Source organism: Erythranthe guttata, chromosome 6 (genome assembly GCF_056151865.1).
Source record: "Erythranthe guttata isolate IM_541 chromosome 6, IM_541, whole genome shotgun sequence".
Classification (NCBI taxonomy): domain Eukaryota; kingdom Viridiplantae; phylum Streptophyta; class Magnoliopsida; order Lamiales; family Phrymaceae; genus Erythranthe; species Erythranthe guttata.
In genome coordinates this window covers 12212245-12235000 of record NC_142538.1, presented here as the reverse complement: position 1 = coordinate 12235000, position 22756 = coordinate 12212245, and the positions used below count along the sequence as shown (strand labels likewise).

General features: G+C 35.9%; 2 protein-coding genes across 2 annotated transcripts; one reads left to right on the top strand and one right to left on the bottom strand.

Moving 5' to 3' along the window:
• The first annotated feature begins 200 nt into the window (after positions 1–200).
• On the top strand, positions 201–4337 carry LOC148770168 (uncharacterized). The gene is made up of 5 exons (XM_088819024.1): positions 201–429; positions 539–1032; positions 1162–1776; positions 2244–2322; positions 4099–4337. The coding sequence occupies exons 1-5, from the start codon at positions 201–203 to the stop codon at positions 4335–4337; spliced, it is 1656 nt and encodes a 551-aa protein (XP_088675150.1).
• Positions 4338–4844: 507 nt separating this feature from the next.
• Positions 4845–6611, bottom strand: LOC148770167 (uncharacterized). The gene is made up of 3 exons (XM_088819023.1): positions 5275–6611; positions 5117–5182; positions 4845–5036 (listed from the first exon to the last, which is right to left on the bottom strand). The coding sequence occupies exons 1-3, from the start codon at positions 6424–6426 to the stop codon at positions 4845–4847; spliced, it is 1410 nt and encodes a 469-aa protein (XP_088675149.1). The 5' UTR covers positions 6427–6611.
• Between the last annotated feature and the right edge of the window lie 16145 nt (positions 6612–22756).

Here is a 22756-nt window from a genome sequence, read left to right as displayed (position 1 = left end):
ATAATATTATTTTATGATAATAATTGATTATACTTATAGTTTAGGTGTGGAAAGTGAATCAAGAAGACATAAATTATGTAAATTATGTATTGAGTAACACAATACCCAATCAGCAGTCGTCCCCAAACGCCGATAATGTGCTTGTTGCATTTGAAGTGAACCACTTTATTAAGACACACTTGAATAACCGCAAGAATTATATGGCTATTAAATTAGATATTAGTAAAACTTACGATAGAATTGAATGGTTGTTTATTCAGAAAATTCTTGCTCGTTTCGGTTTACCCACTTCATTTATTGAGCTAATCATGCTTTGCGTATCTTCGGTTTCTTACGCTTTTCTCTTTAATGGTTCTCAGTTTGGTTCAGTGACACCGACAAGGGGTCTTCGACAAGGGGATCCATTGTCTTCTTACCTCTTTATCTGTTGTACGGAAGCACTTATAGCCCTAGCAAAAAAAAGCTGTTATTGATGGAGGACTTCATGGGATCCAAATTGCACCGACGGCTCCCTCCATTTCACACTTATGCTTCGCAGATGATACGTTATTCTTTTGTGATGCCTCAGAATCGGACGCCCGCTCGCTAAGATTTATCCTTGAGAAGTATGCCCGAACATCAGGACAAGAAAAAGCTGTTATTGATGGAGGACTTCATGGGATCCAAATTGCACCGACGGCTCCCTCCATTTCACACTTATGCTTCGCAGATGATACGTTATTCTTTTGTGATGCCTCAGAATCGGACGCCCGCTCGCTAAGATTTATCCTTGAGAAGTATGCCCGAACATCAGGACAAGAAATCAATCTCGATAAATCAACGATGGTTTTTAGTCCTACTACGCCGCAAATGAAGAAGGATGTGATTAGCAATATCTTAGGGTTCAAGGTGGTTGATCGCCACGAGAGATATCTCGGTATGCCATGCTCTATGGGCCGCACTCGCAAAGAGATTTTCGCTAACTTAAGAGATCATATTTGGAGTAAGATCAAGGGATGGGGGGAAAGGCAATTGTCTACGGCGGGAAAGGAGGTTTTGATTAAGTCAGTTTTACAATCAATTCCCACCTATATAATGAGTTGTTTTTTGCTTCCAATTGGGTTACTACAAGAAATTGAATCAGCTATCCGAAGGTTTTGGTGGGGGAATGGGTGAAACAAGGGTATAGCATGGTTAGCGTGGCAGAAGTTGTGTTTGCCGAAAGAAGATGGTGGAATTAGCTTTAGGGAAATGAAATGTTTTAATCCCGCGCTCCTAGCAAAACAAGGATGGCGACTTGCCTCTCAACCCGACCTGCTGCTTACTCAAGTCCTAAAGGCCAAATATTTTCCTACTGGTGATTTTTTCTCGCCTGACGTGGGCATCTGTCCATCAGCCACGTGGCGGAGCATCTTGGCGGCGCGACAACAACTCAAAATGGGTGTTCGGTTTAGAATTGGTGATGGCGCCACGACGTCTATCTGGGGAGATCCGTGGATCACAGAGGATGGAAACTTCAAGGTGATTACCAAGAGGCCGATTGACAATTCTTTTCCGGATTCTGTGGCGGACATCATTGACCCTCTCACCCACTCGTGGAATATTCCCCTTATCGAACAACTTTTTTGGCCAATTGACCGTGCGCAAATCTTCTCAGTCACCTTTGGAGGGCCCAATACTCTTGACCGTCTAATTTGGCACTACTTACCGAAAGGAAACTTCACCGTGAAATCTTGCTACAAACTCAATTTGGCGATTTTAAGTGCTAGAAACAGAAATGTGAATCGAGAAGGCCAGGTTTCAAACGTGCATGAGTCCTCTCTTGAGTCCACGATTTGGCATAGTAAATTACCTCCGAAAGTGCGAGTATTTCTATGGCGTGCGAGACAAAATATAATTTCGACAGATGCTGAACTTTCTCGGCGTAAGATAGGGACATCCCCTTCTTGCTTGAGATGTGGAGCGATCGAGACCTTCATGCATGCGATTATAGAATGCGAATATATTAAGGATGTATTGCAGAGCTATCCATTTCAGACTTTGTGTTCGGGTCCCTCTCAAAATTTTGAGTGTTGGCTAAATCATATGAAAAACACTCTACAAGAAGAGCAACTACTGTTGGGTCTCATTGTCTGTTAGAAGCTTTGGGATGTGCGCAATCAGACTTTGCATGGCGAAGAAACGACGGCCAAGGAAAATATTATCAAGTGGTGTGTGGATTATCTCAACCTGTTCAAATAAGCGAATACCATTTTGCACAATAGCCATCGTCCATCACACCCATCCACGTGGCTACCTCCGACGCAAGGCTTTATCAAACTCAACATGGACGCGGCATTTCCAGTGGGTAAGGATTTCTTTGTTACTGCTTCGGTAGCTCGCAATTGGCTTGGTGAATGTGTATGGTGGTCAGTAGAAACATGCATAGGTCGACCTGCGCCAGTCCATGGTGAAGCAAAACCGGTGCTTCAAGCGTTAAAGTTAGCTCGAAGTAAAGGATGGGAATCAGTTATTATCGAAGGCGATAACTTACTGGTAATGGAAACACTTACAGAGCAGGATCACAGTCATGTATCATTTGGTGCTTTGATAGAAGAGACTTTGAGTCTGGCTAATGTTTTTGTCATGTTTCGTTTCAATTCATTAAACGTGCTGGAAATAGTCTAGCTCATGCTTTAACTAAGTTGTATGATAACTCCTGTTTGGAAGGGATTAATCTTCCCCCAAAGTTGGCACAATTTGCCTAATAATATGGTTATTTCATTTAAAAAAAAAAAAAGAATTCAAGAGAATATATCTATACCCAATACTAGGTTAAACTAGAATACTAGGGGCTATTTGACAAAACTCACTCATTGAATTTCCTTAAAGTGATGAATCCAAACTTAAATCACATACTAAAATTGCCCTATTGTATTATTATAGAAAATAAATTAAATTTTCCTTAAATTTGCAAATCCTACTAATTTTCATTCCAGTTTTTCTTTTTCATTTTTTTTTATTTTTCCAAAAAAGATGGTTTTTATTATTTCAATTTTTAAAAAATAGTTGTTTTTTTTTTATTTTTTTTATTCTTAGTTTTTTTACACCGGGTTTATCAATTTGAAATCCATTATATACTCATCGAAAACAACAATAAATTTTTCGATGACCACTATGAAATTATCGTAAAAGTCACTATGAAATTATCTTGATTCACTTTATTATTAATGTAATCCACTACAAACTTATCAAAATATACTAAAAACATACGTAGTCCACTACATTTTTATCGAAATCCATTATGTAATTAACGTAGTCTATTATAAAGTTAAAGTAATCCGCTTCAAAATTAATTTAATCCACTATTAAATTAATGTAAACCACTAAAAAATTATCGAAACCCAACTACAAAAATAATAAATTTCGCAAACATAAGAAAAGAACAAATGGATCAATAAAAAAATGCTGAGACGAGAACATCATTCAAGCCAGTAAAGCCCAGAAGTGCAGCCATGGGTCGAGTTTGTGCGGCATTTTCTGGGATAATTACATTTTTGGTCCCCCAAGTTTGCCCGTTTTTCAGTTTTGGTCCCCCATTTACCGCAGTCAACAAAATACACTCTCGTTTTACCACATTTTAACACATTTGGTCCTGCCGTTTGGTTGACCGTCTCACTTAACAGTCATCCGTCATGTGCCACGCACGTGACTTCAAATTAGGGCTCAAATCGTATTTTTTCCCCCAAAATCAACATTTCTCTCTCTCTCTCTCTCAAATTGGGGATTTTTGCAAGAACCCTAATTTTTGGAAGAAATTCTGATTTCAACAATCCAAACACTAAATCACGAAATTCTCTTTCCCCACTTGAAAACATGAGTAGTCGATCGACCACATCAAGTCGAAAACAGCAAACTGGCAGTGATTCTGGGGATTGGAGTGCAAGACCATTTCCAATCGAAGCTCATACATGTAAATGTGGAATTGATCTTCCAATAAACACTTCGTGGACTGATAAAAACCCTGGGCGACGATTTCTTGCATGTGCAAATTACATGGTGAGTAAATATCTGAAATTAAGGGGTGCCATTTGTTTCAGTTACGAATTTCATTTTTTTTTTCTTTTTTGTCACAAAAAGTATCACATTGCAATTATTTTGAGTGGGTCGATCCAGAAATGTGTGGAAGGTCAAAACAAATTATTCCCGGATTTTTGAAGAAATTGAACAAATTGGAAGATGACATGAAAGAAGAGAAGGAAAACCAAAGGAAGATGTTGATTCAACTTGAATTATACAAGAAGAAAGTAAGGAAGTTGATGGTTGTGATTCTTGCTTTGCTTTTGTTTATAGCAATGCATATGATTTTGAAGCTCTAATGATGTAATGTTGTCTGATGTTGAAGCTCAATTGATGTAATGTTCTCCTCTAATGATGTAATTGCTTTTGTTTATAGCAATGCATATGACTTTTGTAATGCATATTTTGAATGTAATGAATGGTTAGACTATTGATGTTTTGAATGCAAATGCAAAAAGATGGTGATGGTTAATGTGTGCTACTGTGTGATGGTGAGCAACAAATGATATCAATATATATAACAACTAAAATAACAAGCATGAATGATTCCAAATCCTAGAAAAATTCCAATTGAAAAACATTCCAACTGAACAAATCCAGAATTCCAAATTAACAACATTCCAAATGAACAACATTCCAATTAAACAATATTCAAAATGAACATAACAACAGCATACAAACAAAACAACCCAAAGTAAAGTAACATCATTCCAATGGATGACAAAACAAACAAAATAAAGTACATGTCCATAAAGTACTCCAAAAGTCATTGCAACAACAATTCAAACATAGGAAAAAACATGAAGTTATGTGGTCTTCTTTGATCCATTCTTTGACTGTGTTGGCTTTTTGGCTGGCCTTGGTGCAGTGAATGGATTTGCAGAACTTGTAGAGCCTTGGATACCAAAAGCAGATTTGAGGTTGGACATTGTGATGAAATTAACTCCTCCCTTGACAATGACAGGAGTACTTACACTTGAACCTTCATTGATCTGCATCTACATCAACAAAAAGAAAAAGGTTCAGTAAACAAACCATTAAGTACATTAAACAATCAAAAGGTTCAGTAAACACTTACATTGATTGTAGATGTAGTATTTGAAGTTCCTGTCATATTCACTTGCCTTTTTGTTGGCCTTCTTACCTACAACAGTAATATAATAATAATAATGAACTAAAATAAGAATAAACATTGAAAAAAATGAAGAACATTGAATAAAAAATGAATAAAGTTACCTGCATCTTCCTCTGTGGAACTTGTGTTTCTCCTCTTTGAGAAACATTCATTGCAGCAGTGCTTTGTTGTGTAACAGGTTCTTGCCTAGATTCTTGCCTAGATTCTTGCACACCTTGATCAACTTCATTTGTTTCTTCCACAGCCTTTCTTTTTCCTCCATATTTTCTAGCATTATGCCCTGCTTGCCCACACTTTCTGCACTTATTAATTCTTGGAACCCCCTTTAACTTTGTTCCCCCAACAGAAGGTAGCTCATCTGGCTCTCTTCTTCTCAGTTTTTGTGGTCTACCAGCTTTTTCTTTATACATTGGTGGTAAAGGAGGCTGCAAAGTGCATTGAGGCCAAAATTCTGGTCCATTTATTGGTGAAATGGAGTTTTCATATGCTCTTTTATATGAGTCAACACTGTAACAGTGATGAACATATTGCTCAGGGTCTTTATGCCTACACCAAATGGCAAAAATGGCATGTTTGCAAGGGATACCTGTCAAATCCCATCTTCTACAGCTGCAACTCTTTGCTCTTATGTCAACAGTATGCTGATCATACATCCCCATTATCTGAAAATTCCACTCATCTGATTTCATTGGGATGCACTCACCAGCCTCTTTCATATTCTTTATCAAGACAGTTCTGATCTTGGGACAAATGTTTGTATCCCATTTTAGAGTTTTTTCCCTATTCAACACCATTCTAGCCATCAACAAATTTTTTATACACTCAAGCATTGGTATTATTGGTTTCTCTCTTGCATCAAGGATGAAAGAATTAAAGCACTCACACATATTGTTCAACAAAATATCACATTCTGGAAATGGATTGAAATGAGATGTGGTCCAATTCTGAGGAGGCTTTTTCACTAACCAATTGTATGCAGCTTCATCTATAGCCCTCAGTTCTTCCATTCTCCTCTTGAACTCTTCAATTCTAGTGGCTTTTGCAGCTGCCCACAGTGCACTCTTAATGGCCATACCCCCAAACCCATCCTTCTTCATATTACTGTGTAAATGCCTTACACAGAATATGTTTTCTGCACCTGGGAATATAGTTTCAAAAGCAGGGATAAGTCCCTTTTGTTTGTCAGACATAAATGTCCACTTGTTTTGTTCCTCAAAGCCAATGTCTTCATCTAACAACCGAAGAAACCACATCCAGGTTTCCTTAGTTTCACCCTCAACAATAGCATAACAAATTGGGTATATGTTATTGTTTGGATCCAACCCAACTGCAGCCAATAATTGTCCACCCCTCTGCCCTTTCAAAAAACACCCATCTACTCCTATAACAGGTCTACAAGCATTCTTGAACCCTTCTTTGCAAGCTGAAAAGCAAATGTACAATCTTTGAAACCTCAAACCTTCTGTGTCCTCTGTCAATTTTAAAACAACAGTAGCATTTGTGTCTGTTCTTTTGAGTTCTTCACAGTAAGATCTTATTTTTTGAAATTGTTATTCTTCTGAACCTTGAATACCCTTTAGTGCCTTTTTCTTTGCCCTATAGGCTTGAGATTTGGAGACACTTGCTTTCAAAGTTGTGCACACTTCATTTCTGAACTCAGTTGTGCCTAACTTAGGATTTTCTTTGAATTTTTTCATGAAAGTTTTACCAATCCAGTTGGACTTGAGGCTGTTGTTGTTGTAGTTCCAATAACAGTTGTTATGGTCAGACACATAAGTTTTGATTTCCAAGTCTTGTCATTTTGCATTGGAGAAACATGTATTGACCATTTGCAACCATCATTCTTACAACATGCCCTCAGTCTTCTACTGTCATTCTTGTAAAACTTGATCATCATCCCCCTCCTAAGGCAGTGGCTCTCTATAGCAAATTTTGCTTCTTTTTTTGAAGAAAAAACCAACCCAAGCTTTAACTCAGGGTTTTTATTGTCAGTTTTAGGATTAAACTTGGGGAATTTAACCCTATGTTCATCATCAGAGCCACAGTCACTGGCCATTGAGTCATTATTAACACAGTCATCATCACCTTCTTTATTAAGCATCCTAGTATACATATCATCTGAGACAAATTCAGAGACCTTATCTTTACCCTTTGATTTAACCCCACCAAACTCAGCATCTGGATCTACATAGGCTTCAAACAACTTGTCATCTTCTTCAAAGTCATAATCACTATCATAAAACTCATCACCATCTTCCTCACTATCACTCTCATTGCTTAACTCAGGTTCAACATTGGGCAATTCAGGTAAAACATTGTCAGTTTGCTCATCAGTAATGACTGATGATGCAACTTGACTTTGCAAGGTAGGTACCACATTCACCATTTCTTCTTACCCCAACTGTTCTAAGTATATTTCAACTTCATAGTTAATAGGTTTCATAGAAGCCACATCGGTATCAGTTTCCAAGTACCTGCCCATATTCAGATTTTCCCCAAATTTGTACCAAAATTTAATTTTTTTCCTATCAGAATACCCCAACTCCTGTGACATTATCCACATATCAAGCATCCTCATCTCAGCAGGTTTTGAAAAATCAAAAAACTCCTCACTCCCACCTATGTACCTCGTTTCTGGACCATGTTTCAGTACCCCCCCATTATACATTTTAACAGTACACCAAGTACTTATCCCAATTCTTTCTGAAAATGAATTTTTGCCACAAGAAAGGAAAAAAAATAAAAACAATATCAGCCACATTGTAAATGACAAGAACAGTACATTAGGGTTCAAGTTGAGTTCAAAATACCGTAATTTGGGGCAAATCCACCAAGGAATTTGCTTCTTCGCGACATGGCCTTCGAAAAATTCCTCTTTTCTTGTTGTTTCTTCTTCGACCCAGATTTGAGCCCTAATTTGAAGAGCGTGGAGAGAGAGAGAGAGAGAGAGAGAGAGAGAGAGAGAGAGAGAGAGAGAGAGAGAGAGAGAGAGAGAAATGTTGATTTTGGGGGAAAAAATACGATTTGAGCCCTAATTTGAAGTCACGTGCGTGGCACATGACGGTTGACTGTTAAGTGAGACGGTCAACCAAACGGCAAGACCAAATGTGTTAAAATGTGGTAAAACGAGAGTGTATTTTGTTGACTGCGGTAAATGGGGGACCAAAACTGAAAAAAGGCAAACTTGGGGGACCAAAAATGTAATTATCCCGCATTTTCTATTTACAAGTGGAAATTGATATCCTGTGAACAAATCGATCAATATTAGTGAATTTTAAGGGATTCGCGTATATCAAAATATATAGCAAAATTTAAAATTTAAATTGGATGCCAAATAACTATTATGATTTCAAGCTTTAAAACCACTATAGATTTTTTTTCTTTCACAGAACATACTTATTTTTCTGCATCATATCAAATAAACAAAAGTACCTATTCATGGAGAAAAGATAAGACAACCACCATTTACTACATACAATATATAACGATCCTCGTCTCCCATTTATAAACATAATAAAATAGTATAAAATTTTCATTAGAAAACCAATCTTTATTACCCTAAAAATCATCAAAACCGGTATAAAATGATACAATCTTGTTGTTGACAGAAATACCAATGTTTTGAGACGAAACCAAATATCCCATTAACCAAATCGATATCAACAATATTAGGGAATCTAAGAAAATATTTGCCTGATACAAGAAATCCCAATTGAAAATTAATATGCTTAATTGGGCCAACCCGATGGGCCTACAATTTCTTAACCTACCGGGCCACGAGCCCAAGTTTGAAGCCTACTACAACGAAAGCCCAATCACCTTTAGATAAGGTTTGGGCCTGACAATCTCAACTAACCAACTTCAGTCCAATAAATGAGGTATAAATAAAGGTTTCTAACTCATTTGTTAAGATATGTTCAATATTATAGCAATATGCCTCTTTACATTCTCTTTGCGACTTTCGCAGTCTACACGTCTGACTTGAGCGTCGGAGGGTTTCCGTCGGATCAAACCCTGGCTTAGTTTACGTTTTCTTTGATCGCAAGTGTCTCAATGTCATCAAGCTCGTGAGCCAGTGATCCACTTTGCTCCTCCAGCTCATCCCACTTCAACTACTGAAGGTGATTTAATTCTACCATCATAAAAAATCGTTATGGATCTTATAAGCCTCCCTTGAAGATTGAACCACCTTCTGGAAACAAGATAAATTGCTTTCCTATGTGATTTTGGGATTTTGGAAAGAATCTTCAGCAAGATTGAAGGATGATGGTGGAAAGAAAGGAGAGAAGGGCGATGCGGCTGCAGAGTGAAAAAAGAAAAAATAAACAAATGAGAACGCCATCAGAGATCAAAGTTGCGGGAGGTCTCATCGAGGAGAAGGGCGGAGATGGTGTGGTCGTCCGGCGGGGAGGCGAGGGTGTCAGGCGTGAATTGTGGAGAGAATGGAGGTAAAAGAGAAACGAGTGAGACGACTACGGTTAAAAGAGTTGTGACTAGGTTAAAGAATCTGAGAAAAGGTAAAATAGGGCATTAATAATATAATATACTTAATTAAATACATTTGGATTTATCTCAAAAAGGGAAGAAAAAAAATGATCTAGTCTAACGATACAATGATACAATGCATATGTCGGAGTTTTCTCAAATAATCTCATAATATTAAACCAATGTGGGATAATAAATAAACCTAAAATATATACACACGCCCCTCAAGTTGGAGCATATATATTAATCATGCACAACTTGTTACAAATGAGTCAAGTGATTCCCGGTGAGTCAAGTGAGCCCCGGTGCTTTGGGTAGATACACTAAGAATTAATAAGTGAAAATTAATTATCGAAATGTATTCGCATCTCTAAAATATGAGATTGGTTAATAACCCTTTAGTAGCTTATGAGTTAAGTCTATATCAAATACTCGGCCGATTTGATTTTGATCCAACATATTATTCAAATAAGTTAAGTAAGTAAGATTTAAGAAAATATATCATTTAATTTATTTGAGAGTGAGTAAATTATTTAGCAGATATGAGACTATCTTAATGCAAGGAAAAATTAAGTAATGATAAAACAAAACTCAAAATTTAATATTTGAGAATAGAAATGAAAGTCGATAATTATTTTATACTGGAACACAAATAATTAATTATTGATTAATTAAATAAATTTGTTTTAGAATTTGAATTTGATTAATAATTATTATGTGACACCCCTTTATTATTTACACTTGGTAATTTAGAATGTGCTAGTGGAAGACTTTTAGAAAATAAAGAGTGTGAAATGCCCGTTTTAAAAATTACCTTCTATAAACATAATGGTATACATAATTTTCTTTTGAAATCAGAGGAAGAGTGCACACATTTTATTTTCAATCACCCTGCTATAATAACAGCCAACAATAATATACTATTATATTAGTATACGTGCCCTTTTGGTTCGGTAGTTTGGATAGATAGCTGTTGATGAGATATGTAATACTGGGACTAAATTGTTGATTCACAGTGATTAATACTTCCTTTGGTTGGAGTTGTACATATGAGACTAATAATCCCTGAACAAAAAAAAAATCATGTTTTGTTTGGCTGATATTAGGGATTAATGTGTGTTAATTAGTAAAATTACTGCATTGCCCCTAAAATATCATATTTTATATCATCTTCTTCATCTTCTTTACTTTAGAATCTCACCCTTTTAAAAACGTTGTGCACCGATAAATCTCTCTCCATACCCTATCTTCTCACTGATTTATTTTGTTTTCTCTCACAAAGCTGGTTGATTGTTTGTCGTTGTATTACAATTTCTCCTCATAAGATCTGGGATTACTACTTCGCGACGGAGTTCGAGCATCCGAGGAAATGGGGGTTTCGATTCAACTGGGCAGCAGCGAGATCTATGTCAGTGCAGAAACCAACTTCGCATACACACTTCTTGGACCTCTGCCAACCCAGGGCGCCGTTGCATGTGTTGCGCAGACCGGGTATGAGTTGTAGGTCCATGTAATTTGAGTTTTGTTATTGTTCGTGGACTAATCGTACATTTAAACCTTTCTTGATTTCGTTTGGATTTGTGATTCTGAGTCGCGAGTGCATATTTACCCATTGATGGGTCGGACCAAGGTTGTTAATTTTGATTGATTTTTATCCATTTTCATAGTTGTTTGTAATTTTATGATACTTCCTCCTGCAGACCAGACTTGAAAAATACCTGTTCTTGGTGAAATTTAAATGCAATACAAAACTCTGTAAATGGGTCAATTGTTTTCCACCGATGTGTTGATGCAATATGTATTTGATCAATTGCTTTGGGTAGTTGAAATTATACAGTTTTGTAAAATATGTACTAACTTTATGTGGGAATTAAGATTTTGAATTTCATGGTGTAGGTAGATGGTTGCCAAGCTTTCTATTTATATAATCCGGCAATGTGCGAGCGATCGAAAAGTATCATTCCTGGGCTGATCAAAAAAATTAATGCCCTTGAGGCTGAAATACCATTGAAGATTCCCGTGCTGGTACAAAAAAATAGCAGATTTGGAGAATCAATTGAGTTCAGGGGCACGTGAAGAAAGGCGATTCACATACTCTTACGTGTACTGTGGGTTTAGTGTAGTTTGAATTACTTTTGTTGCTGTTGTGTTGTTTTTGTTGTTGTAGACAATGCTGTAATATGAGCTACTTTTGTAATGTGTAATATAAACCAAAATTTGGATCTTTGTGAGTCGTTAGGTCGTTGTAACAATCTTGATTTTTATTAACGTTGTTTTGGGCTGTAGATATTGTATCTTGCATTGTTTGCTCGGTTAATTATTTAATTAGACGTTGGCAGTTGAGGAACGTAAGTTTCAAACAGTTGGAGACATGTAATGTAGTGGAATTTATGCTTACGAAATGTTTATGAGATACACATTTACGGAAACATAGATGTCAACGTGAAGTGTAGTATTTTTTTAGTAACACTGTTAAGTTTCCATAACTGATTATACAAAGCCACACATAATCATACGTATAAACATAAGTAAACCAAATTGGGAACTTAGAAAATTAGGGAACACTGTCCTTTCAATTTGTTCGAAACAACACTTCAACATACTAACCAATACGAGGCCTGACTAGGTAACATAACACCACATAATAAAACTTCAAACAACAAAACATCCAACAGAAACGAGTCTTTAAACAAGAACAGAATGACAAACAAACTTTCAAACACCGTCGGAGTCATCTGCTTCTTCAATGTCGTTACTGAAACAAACTTTCATTCCCCCCACCTTCATTCCCATTGTTGTTGTTTGCAACGTTGCCACCACCTTCGTTTCGGATTCGATCATAGAGATCGTCTAAGTAGATCGCATAGTGGGGATCCACAACTTGGGGTGGATTTGGATGAGGAGCAACAACTTGTTCGTCAGCCACGTCATTACCGATGACGACCGGATGTTCTGGATCATAGCCCACAAGTCCGCGAAAGTCGACTGCCGGGGCCTGTTTCACATCAAACACGAAGTGGCAGTCTTCGTATAATGGAAACCGGTTAATTCTAAAGGTCCTCTCTCCCTCCGTTTCCTACACATCAATACCATTAAATAATACGATCGAGTATTAATAAAAATCACAAAATTAGATTTTTATAAATTCAAGAAAAGTACAACCAATATGTAATGAAACATAACATTCCAGATGCAGAATTTGAAAAGACAAGATAAGTCCACATACACTTTGAGGGGCCAAAAAATTGTAATTACAACTTTCAGACTCCTTCAAAAACTTAACAAGGGTATCCTACGTAGTTGTGATATCATCCATATCAAATAAAAATCCACTACATAAGAATGAATGACTGTCATAATGTGCAAGTTTTATCTGTCCGCATTTATTTTGTAAATAGGAGTTGCATGCGTTCAAATCATTAAAAAAAATACCACATACAGTAGGAGTAAAGTTAAAAAAATGAATAAAGTTGCGTATTACCTTTCGATTCAGTGGCCAGATGCTCATGTCCACCGTCAACGCCCCCGTACGAACATCGTAGGTGAGTCCGTCTTGTGCAATGTACTCTTTGAAGGCAAAGTACCGTTCCTAAGCCAGTTCATCCTACTCTTTGTTTCATCGTCGTCGAAGTAACGTGATAATTGGAAGCACAATGTGATGTAGACTTCGAACAAGCATTCTTCATACACCTCGGGGTCGTCCAATGTTTCAACGTCCAATGCAAAGGTTGCAGCCGCGTCGATCATACACTCGTCGTACTCGTACGGCAATCGGGCATTGTTGATTCTTTCAAAACAAAAAAGTGTATTAACGAGACTGTAGAGTTTCGAAATTGAAATAACCAAAATGTGTGTTCAACTTAACAGTTGCTTCTGAAATGCAGATAATTTTTTTTTTGTTTGATCTTCCTTGCTGCAGAATACGAACAATCTAGGGCACACACATATAAATATTCACCAAGAAAATTTGAATTTATTTCCTCATTTAATGCTGCTCGAATTGGTCAACTTACTCACCAACTTGCACACATTAAATGGCCCACTTTAATGCAGCCATTAACACTTGGACGGCTATTTGTATCAAATGTATCACACTTAATGCCTTTTCATCATTGTTTCTTCAACCATACAAATGGTGGTAGATGTGAACTGTTGGGAAAATTGGTTAAAAATTGAGTCATGAACAATTTTTTATCAATGTTATTGTACGGTCTAATTGAGTATATAAATGAATTTTGGATTAGAACCAATTTTGTGGTGAATGAAAAAATTACTAGTCCAAAATATAAGGAAAGTGGGATTTGAGTTATCCCACATTGGAAAAATAGAGAAGTACTGAGCTGTATATATATCAAAATATTGGGACGGGCCAAAAACATTAGGTCATGGGCTTTTAACCCATTGGGCCCTTATTAGTCGAAGCCCATCTCGATTGGTCTGACTGGTCTGAATTGGTGCGGCCGAACCAATGCAAACCATTCGGCTCAACTCGAAATGGTGCAACCACTCCCAATTGGCTCAACTCGAAATGGTGCAACCATTCAAACAAAAGGTACCTTTGAAATGGTGCAACCATTCAAACAAATGTACCTTTTTGCTCCAAAGGACACTACTTTTCGAACCTTATAAATAGACCCTAACTTTCCCACAATTCCTCACTTCAATCCAAAAAAATAAGCCTACTGCATATTAAGCCTACCCTTCACAGATTCTCTCGAAAAGTTCTACACAAAGTACAGTTCGTCGTACTTGGGATTTGGAGTGCTCCTATTCCAAGCCTTGCCGTTGTATCTTGGGAGACGATTTCCATTTAATCCGTTAGCACCGTTGCGGGGAAATTTCGTCTTAAGGAAAGAGTCAACTCGCCTCGACAAATTTACGTTCATTGCAGATAATCTTTTCGTATTTTCACTAATTAATTTGTTCAACCAATTTACTAAATTCACTACCCGTTTTATGTATCGGGACCAACAATCTTAAGACGAAATCTTTTTGATTTAGTAAATTGTGTTTTCTGCACACTTTGGTAAACGAGATGGAGAAGAAGATAGTCTGCCAAAAATCAAGAAGTTACAAAATACAATTGGAGAAAGTTTATTTTCGGACAGAACATGAAGTCCACATTCTTTCCCATTTTCGAAGGTGTTAAAGTCCGAATATGGCAAATTAACATTTCACAGAAGTTGTAGATAATCAAGTTAGCTTTCCAGAACATGTTAGATCGTCACAATCGGAGATCGTACGAGGAAGTTATGATGAAAACACGAAAGGGTGGCAGAACTGCCAATGCACCTTTTCATGAAAAATACAAACCGTTCGTGACCAATGCAACTCGTCGCATATTAACGCATCACCAATGTCCAATGCACGAAATTTTGGTGAAAGAAAACTGAATCGAAGATCAATAATGAGGTTTTATATTATTTTTGATTCATGAATATTATTTAATATTTTTTTTTCTGGTTCCATTGTAGGTGCAAATTTACAGCACACCTATTCCGACTTCGAGGCTTATTTTGATCATGATCCGGTCCGAATCTCAGAAAACATAAAAGATAAAAGTTGTAGAAAAGTTTGTTGGCTGTTCGGATCATATTGAATCAACAAAATCGGACTTGGGATGGAAGAGATATGAATAAATCATTCAGCACTGCCATAATATTGACACGATTTGGTGCTACCCACAAATTTTGAATTGACGAACATATAATTTATCGGGTATGCTTTTTAATTATAAGAATCTATTTGTGAAATATATTGATAATGCTATATGATATAATGGTGGATTATTGCATGATAGTTTTATTTTCTATGTGGAAGCATGGTAAACCATATACAATATATATGCTTAATGAATATTCACGATGTTTGTGTATGTACATTAATAATAGAAATATTTTTATCCTAAATAAAATAAAGTGATAGCGTATGTGCTAATTATTTGAATAAGTTTATCATAAACCGCATGATAAGTGCTATACTAATGACATTTCTCATGGAAATGCAATATTTATTTGCATAAATTGCTTATAGTTTGATATGGGATTAACTTTCTCCCAATTTGATGTGGAACTGTCCGGTTGATTGATTTTCGAATATGTGAGTACGTGATCTTATTAACGTTTTTATTATTGTCATGATCGATTAGACTTGTCTCATATATTAAGTATGAGTTACTTAGTAAGAGGAATATTATTATACATATTATTTTTTGCGTAAGCCATACTAATTCCTTAGAATTGTGTTATTGCATTGACATGCATTGATTACGTGCTATAGAATTTTTATCGATTCATTATATTGGACATGAATTTATTTATGCCATGAAATATTATGTTCAAATTTGATGTTATTATATACTCGTGCGTATACTATGTATATGTTGATATAATATGCTTGATATATTGTTTCTTTCTATGATCAACTAGTATGAAAGACGTGCTCACATGTCAAATATTATGTTTATTATAATATTGATGTACATATGAATCATACTACGGTTTAATTAAAAGCATGATTTGAAATAAAATTGAAAGAAAGAGAAGCTCAATTCATGATAACACATGAGTAGTTCTTGTCTCAAGAACATAAAAGAAGATCGAATCGTTGGTTTGATTTGATTTGATATCACATTTGCAAAATAATGATCTACAATGTGAATGGATGAGATCGGATTTTGATTTTTCAAAGATCCGAAATAGTTGTTAACAACAATGGATGTTTTGTTGAAATAAAATTCGAGCAGTTTACTTAAGAGCTCGTTTTGTAGAATTAAATCGTTGGATTTGACTGAATTTTGAACAGCATGTTTAGGACATGCAATCCTAAATTATGAATGATTAAGATTAGAATTTATATATTCTAACTTTAATGTTGAATAGTGGAGATCAACCACCATTTGAAGAGATTAATATTCTCTTGTTTATTGACAAGATTTAAGTATCTTGACGAGTTTCTCTTTTGAGGAAAAAGAAGAAATCTGATTATCTTAATTGTTGACAAGATTTAAGTATCTTGAGAAGATTTTTCTTGTTGTGCTTTCTTGAGAGAAAGAAAAACAATACTTTGTAATTAAATCTTATTGGTGATCCAAAATATTTTTCTAACTAAAGAAGAAATGTATTTTGTTACATTGTATCCTTATTAATAAAATAAAAATAAGGATTTCAAAGCATTTAAATGTTATGTGAATGAAAGTTGGAAAGTGCCAACTTTGACAAATGAATGAAAAATGAGAACCAAAACTTTTGGAAAAAGTTTATGGATATTATATTGATAAATTCTAGAATATATACTCTAGAATTTGTGGTGGAAATTAGATATCTCGAGCTAACCACATTAATATTTAGAAATGTGGGGGTCTTTATCCCGAGCTAACCACATAAATATTTAGAAATGTGGGGGTGTTTAGGCAAAGGTAAAAAAGTACCTAAGTTAATATACAATGCCTAGTATAGTTAAGTGGATAAAATACTTAAGCATATTCATTGAATATGCAAATAATGATTGTGCATAAGATAGTCATTCTTGATGCAAATTACATTATATTTTTCTTGTAAAATAAGAAAATAAATAAGTTCTAAATAAGAGAACTAATAAATGTCTAAGTGGTAAATCATCAAAGTGATGAATAACCAAGTTAAAATATGTGTGATTGGTAAATCATCAAAGTGATGAACAACCAAGATACAACAAGATGACAAAGAAAATCAATATGTTTGATTTTGATTTGATTTTATAACTTATGAGTTGTAAAATGAACAAAGGACAATTATTGAAATATTGTCTACATTGGAAGAATGTACGCTAAAGTTAGTTTGTCTTCTTCAAAGTAGTAAACCATTAAGGTTTAAATGGACTATTCAAAAGAAGGATTAATGGTGGTCCTATAAAGCTAAATTAGTAGCAATGGAATTTTTTGGTTATTTATAACAAGATATTGGAGTCCGTTAAGTCCTTCTAAAGTAATGTTTGATAAAATTGTGTTATCAAATAGTTCTCGTAATAACGAGTGTGACCAGTGTGTTTATATTAAAAGCACATGGAAGTGTATGTCCATAGACGACATTATAATCATGAGATAATGATCATGATTTTATTTTGAACGTTGAGAAAATATTGAAAATAAAAATAAAATTATGTTTGATGTCAAAAGACGAGGGTCTAGACGATGTAATCTTATAGATTAAAGTCACTAAGACAAAGATAGTCTTATTGAAAGTCTCATGTTGAGACACTACTAGAAAATTGATCTAGTTGTCTAAAAAAAAAAAAAAAAAAAAAAAACCAAGTGTTTACCTTGCCAAAAATAATGATGAACAATGGTTCAATTACAAATATTTTTGGATAGTTTGGCAGCATAATGAATTGCAAACTAGTAAATATGTAATTCCAAAATAAATAATCATTCAATGATATTATAAGGGTTCTTAGGTAATCTAAGTATCGCTTTTAAATGGATTACATTAAAGAAAATATCCAATTGTATTAGGAAAGTACATTGGATGTATGAGTCCACTAAGATTATGTATCTTGGAAATCCTCAAACAAAATTGAATAGCTCGATTCATGGACGAATTCGAATGTATAACTTCAGATAAGATTAGAAAAGAAGTTGAATAAACTTCATAAAATTATTGGAGGATGTTCCGTGTTGGACTAAGTCGGTGTCTACAATTATGAATAAATTGTGATAACCAATCGGTTACGTTAAGGGCACAAACGACATGTATAATGGCAAGTATCGATACACTCGTACACATAAGACCATTAGGCAATTGATCTCAAAAGAAATAATATAGCATTGATTATGAAAATCAATGGTTAAATAGCGGATCCGCGGCTAAAAGTCAACTAAAGAGATCAAACATATTGCCTATCTAGGGGAATGGGATTAAAACCCATAAATTAAGGACAATCTTGGTGGTAACCCAACCATGCTGACTGGAGATCCCAAGAACTGGTTCAAAAGGGACAACTAAACTAAGAAAGTTCAGTTGAGCACTAAGGAACTCATTCCTAACTCATTCCCGCGAATGATAATAGTGCTACCTGCAGAGAGGGTAAAGGATAAGCGAAAGCTTTTAATGATTAAAACCTTATAACAAAAGGTGAGGTATTGGCAGGATACCTCTAATAGGAGATCACCTATGTAAGTGAATGAAGTGAGGGCCGCTTCAAAAAACTTGACAAACACTTATGAATCCAAGATGTGTGTCCATGGCCAAAACGGACACAATCATGAGAACTAAGGAAATGTGAGAATAGTATTGTGTGGGTTGCATTGTCTTGGTTTACACGAACGGCTGACAGTTCAAGACATCGCGTTCACTACTCAGCCTAGTAAATCCGATGTAACTCCACTACGGAAGGTTCAAAGCTATATGCTACCTATCCCGATGCAATACTATTCGCGGGAACTCTAGAGAGAATCGACGCCCTCGTTTTCATTCATGTGGGGGATTGTTGGGAAAATTGGTTAAAAATTGAGTCATGAACAATTTTTTATCAATGTTATTGTACGGTCTAATTGAGTATATAAATGAATTTTGGATTAGAACCAATTTTGTGGTGAATGAAAAAATTACTAGTCCAAAATATAAGGAAAGTGGGATTTGAGTTATCCCACATTGGAAAAGTAGAGAAGTACTGAGCTGTATATATATCAAAATATTGGGACGGGCCAAAAACATTAGGTCATGGGCTTTTAACCCATTGGGCCCTTATTAGTCGAAGCCCATCTCGATTGGTCTGACTGGTCTGAATTGGTGCGGCCGAACCAATGCAAACCATTCGGCTCAACTCGAAATGGTGCAACCACTCCCAATTGGCTCAACTCGAAATGGTGCAACCATTCAAACAAAAGGTACCTTTGAAATGGTGCAACCATTCAAACAAATGTACCTTTTTGCTCCAAAGGACACTACTTTTCGAACCTTATAAATAGACCCTAACTTTCCCACAATTCCTCACTTCAATCCAAAAAAATAAGCCTACTGCATATTAAGCCTACCCTTCACAGATTCTCTCGAAAAGTTCTACACAAAGTACAGTTCGTCGTACTTGGGATTTGGAGTGCTCCTATTCCAAGCCTTGCCGTTGTATCTTGGGAGACGATTTCCATTTAATCCGTTAGCACCGTTGCGGGGAAATTTCGTCTTAAGGAAAGAGTCAACTCGCCTCGACAAATTTACGTTCATTGCAGATAATCTTTTCGTATTTTCACTAATTAATTTGTTCAACCAATTTACTAAATTCACTACCCGTTTTATGTATCGGGACCAACATGAACAACCATCATTACTTTGTAAGAATGATTGATGTATGCTTCTACTCGTTAATGAAGGTTGTCTAGGGTTACGTTATTACATTTCCAGCTGCTTTAATCTGTTATGTTTATTATATCATGTTCGAACACGGTCTCGTGAATGCAAGATCAGTACAATGGAACCAAAAATATCTAATAATATTATAATCAGTAATATATGTAGTTGACAATTTTTTTTTTTTTTTGGTCAGAGTGAGTGTACTATTTTCCTGGCAACATTCTTGTCAGCCATTAATTGAACAAGAAATATAACCTATACCTACAATCATTAATTATTGTTTATTTACTTTCATTAGTTAGGGTTCCTTTATTTGTATAAATGTGGGTCGAGTAGAAGCCAATCTGAAGTGTGGCCGCAACAAATAACATCAATTCCGTAATACAGTAGCATACCATGGCCCCAAAGAAGAAGCCCATTTTTATGCGCGAATATGTTTTGTACGAGTTGGACTGGAGTGAGAAGATCGATGATTATTTCGTCGATCTGTTGTGCATGGAATCGTTTCGGGGCTGTTTCAAACGTGGGAAAAATACACTTGCCCTATTCAGTTGTCAAGAAGCTATTCAAAATAAATTCAACTTGTTCTTCTCTTACAAGCACTTGACGAAAAAGATGACGTTGCTGCGCAAAAGGTTCACCACCTTTCACTAGATTCTAGCTCAAGAAGCTGTTCGCTACAATTCTACAACCAACATCGTTTCAACATCCTTCGAGATGTGGGATCGCATTTTGAAGGTTTTAATAAGCGTAGATAAAAATAATCCTACATTTTATTTTGTCTTTAATCTTTACATATTAGTTAGTTAGTTAATAATTCTAAATCAATTTTTCCGCTTCACGGATATGTAGACTAGTAAGTTTGCGTTTTTTTACCGCCACTCCGGGGAGCCTAAGTACAATGCATTAAAGTGCATTTTCGGAGCAGGGCCTGTGCAAAACCCCAATGAGGCTGAAGAATCAATTGTGGTGTTATCCGATGACGATGAAGCACACCCTGAAATAGGCGAAGGATCTGGTTTTCCAAACCATGCTAGACATGCGGATCGTCTAGGAGTTAACGCTCAGGCTTTCGAGGTGGTTGCCGAGCAACAATTTGGTGTTCTAAAGAGTAACGACCCACATACCGTCATAAATATTTCATCAGGTTCATCCGAAAATATTGATTTCGATATGCTTAACTGTCTCAACTATGTATATGACTCAGAGGGATCAAGAGACACCGAGGTTAGCATGGCAAACTCACACAAACTCACACTACATTGATAGTTTCGAAGATCTTCGGGGAAGCTCTATTTTATGGTCTATAACGGGAAGCATGAGGAAATTCAAACCTTTCGGAACTCCGAAGAGCTCAACGGCTTCAAACAAGCCTACTGCGGTTGAGTTCTTAACCCCAACAAACAATTAATTTATTCCAGGTCTGCCCCGGTGGTAAAGCAGGGGACGTTTGGTGCATGAAAAAATAGGGGAGGTTTTATGCATGAAAAAATAACTTTATGATTCATGCATTCTTCAGGTTATAATTAATATCTACTGTGTGTTATATATGGTGTGTGCTCGGCGAGTATATTGTGCTTATTGTAATTTTTGTATGTAAAATAGGGTAGTATCAACGAGAAGGAATGGGTGTAAGATTGTGTGGTCTCTAAGCATTTTATAATGTGGTTAAAATGTAATGTTTTGTTAGTGATGTATTCACTATTGTAAGATTGTAATTTGGTAATTTTGTTCAATATAGAAGGTTATGAACTTCCCCTAACATAGGACTGATGTAAGAGTATCTAAGATATTATTATTAAAAATTAATCTGTTTTTCAGTACCTACAAGTAACAACAATTATAAAAGATTTAGACCTAAATGCAATTGGTAAGTAAATTATGGCACGACAACATATTTATAGTTAAATAATATTAATAGCAACCTAAAATAAATTTGTTTTCGTCATACCCACGTTTAATCAAGCACATTATACTATGGAAATGTAACAACCTCATTCATAAATTATAATTAAGCACATAATAATGTGAACAACTAAAAGGACTACACTTCGTGAATGTGTTACTAGTAACGTCCTTCCAATATCAACTGCACCATATTTGCCTTGTGCTCATCACTCAAGCAACAGAATATATCAAGATCTTTGGACTTATCGCAAATGCGAGAATTTTCTTTAAGCCTCTGTTCGAAGTTAAGGTGTTGCATGTTGGCTAGTGCGTCAAAGACTTGTTTCCTAGCTGCCGACACATCTTTTTCGAACCCCATGCGACTCACTAATTCAGCCATTTGGACCTCCATTTTCTCGAAGAATTTTGAATCCATCTCGGCGTAACCACTATCGTTAGGGTCACTACGTGATCGCTAGTTAGTCTTTGATTTACTCTTCGTGGAAGTTGCTTCATCAGCACGGCTAAAAGACATATATTGAGAGTAACTGTCTGCATTTAACGGATCCAGATGTGGAACTTCGTCATCATCGTTAGACATGTTCTTTCCCTTTGTTAGAGTTCGACACCAAATCATTAATGGCCTCAGTGAATGCTTCAGCATGCTCCCCGGTCGCACGATCCTTGCCAAATATTTGAGCCCGATCCTTGTAAAACGGCCACGATTTGTACCGCATGGAACGGGCATTAACATCGGTCTACGTGCAAACACGGAGCAGCAAGTTTAGCATTAACAAGTATAAAAAATTATAAATGTGGCCTAATTCCAAGAACTTATTACAATTTTTTTGGAAGTGGAATACCTTAATGTAATCTTGCAACACTT

Coding starts and splice junctions, on each gene's coding strand:
- LOC148770168 (XM_088819024.1), top strand. CDS start 201: ATGGCTATTAAATTAGATATTAGTAAAACTTACGATAGAATTGAATGG. Junction 1,033..1,161: donor TGTCTACGGCGGGAAAGGAG/GTTTTGATTAAG, acceptor GGGTGAAACAAG/GGTATAGCATGGTTAGCGTG. Junction 1,777..2,243: donor ATGTGAATCGAGAAGGCCAG/GTTTCAAACGTG, acceptor TTTGCACAATAG/CCATCGTCCATCACACCCAT.
- LOC148770167 (XM_088819023.1), bottom strand. CDS start 6,426: ATGTGGTTTCTTCGGTTGTTAGATGAAGACATTGGCTTTGAGGAACAA. Junction 5,183..5,274: donor TTCCACAGAGGAAGATGCAG/GTAACTTTATTC, acceptor TTACTGTTGTAG/GTAAGAAGGCCAACAAAAAG. Junction 5,037..5,116: donor ATACTACATCTACAATCAAT/GTAAGTGTTTAC, acceptor TTGTTGATGTAG/ATGCAGATCAATGAAGGTTC.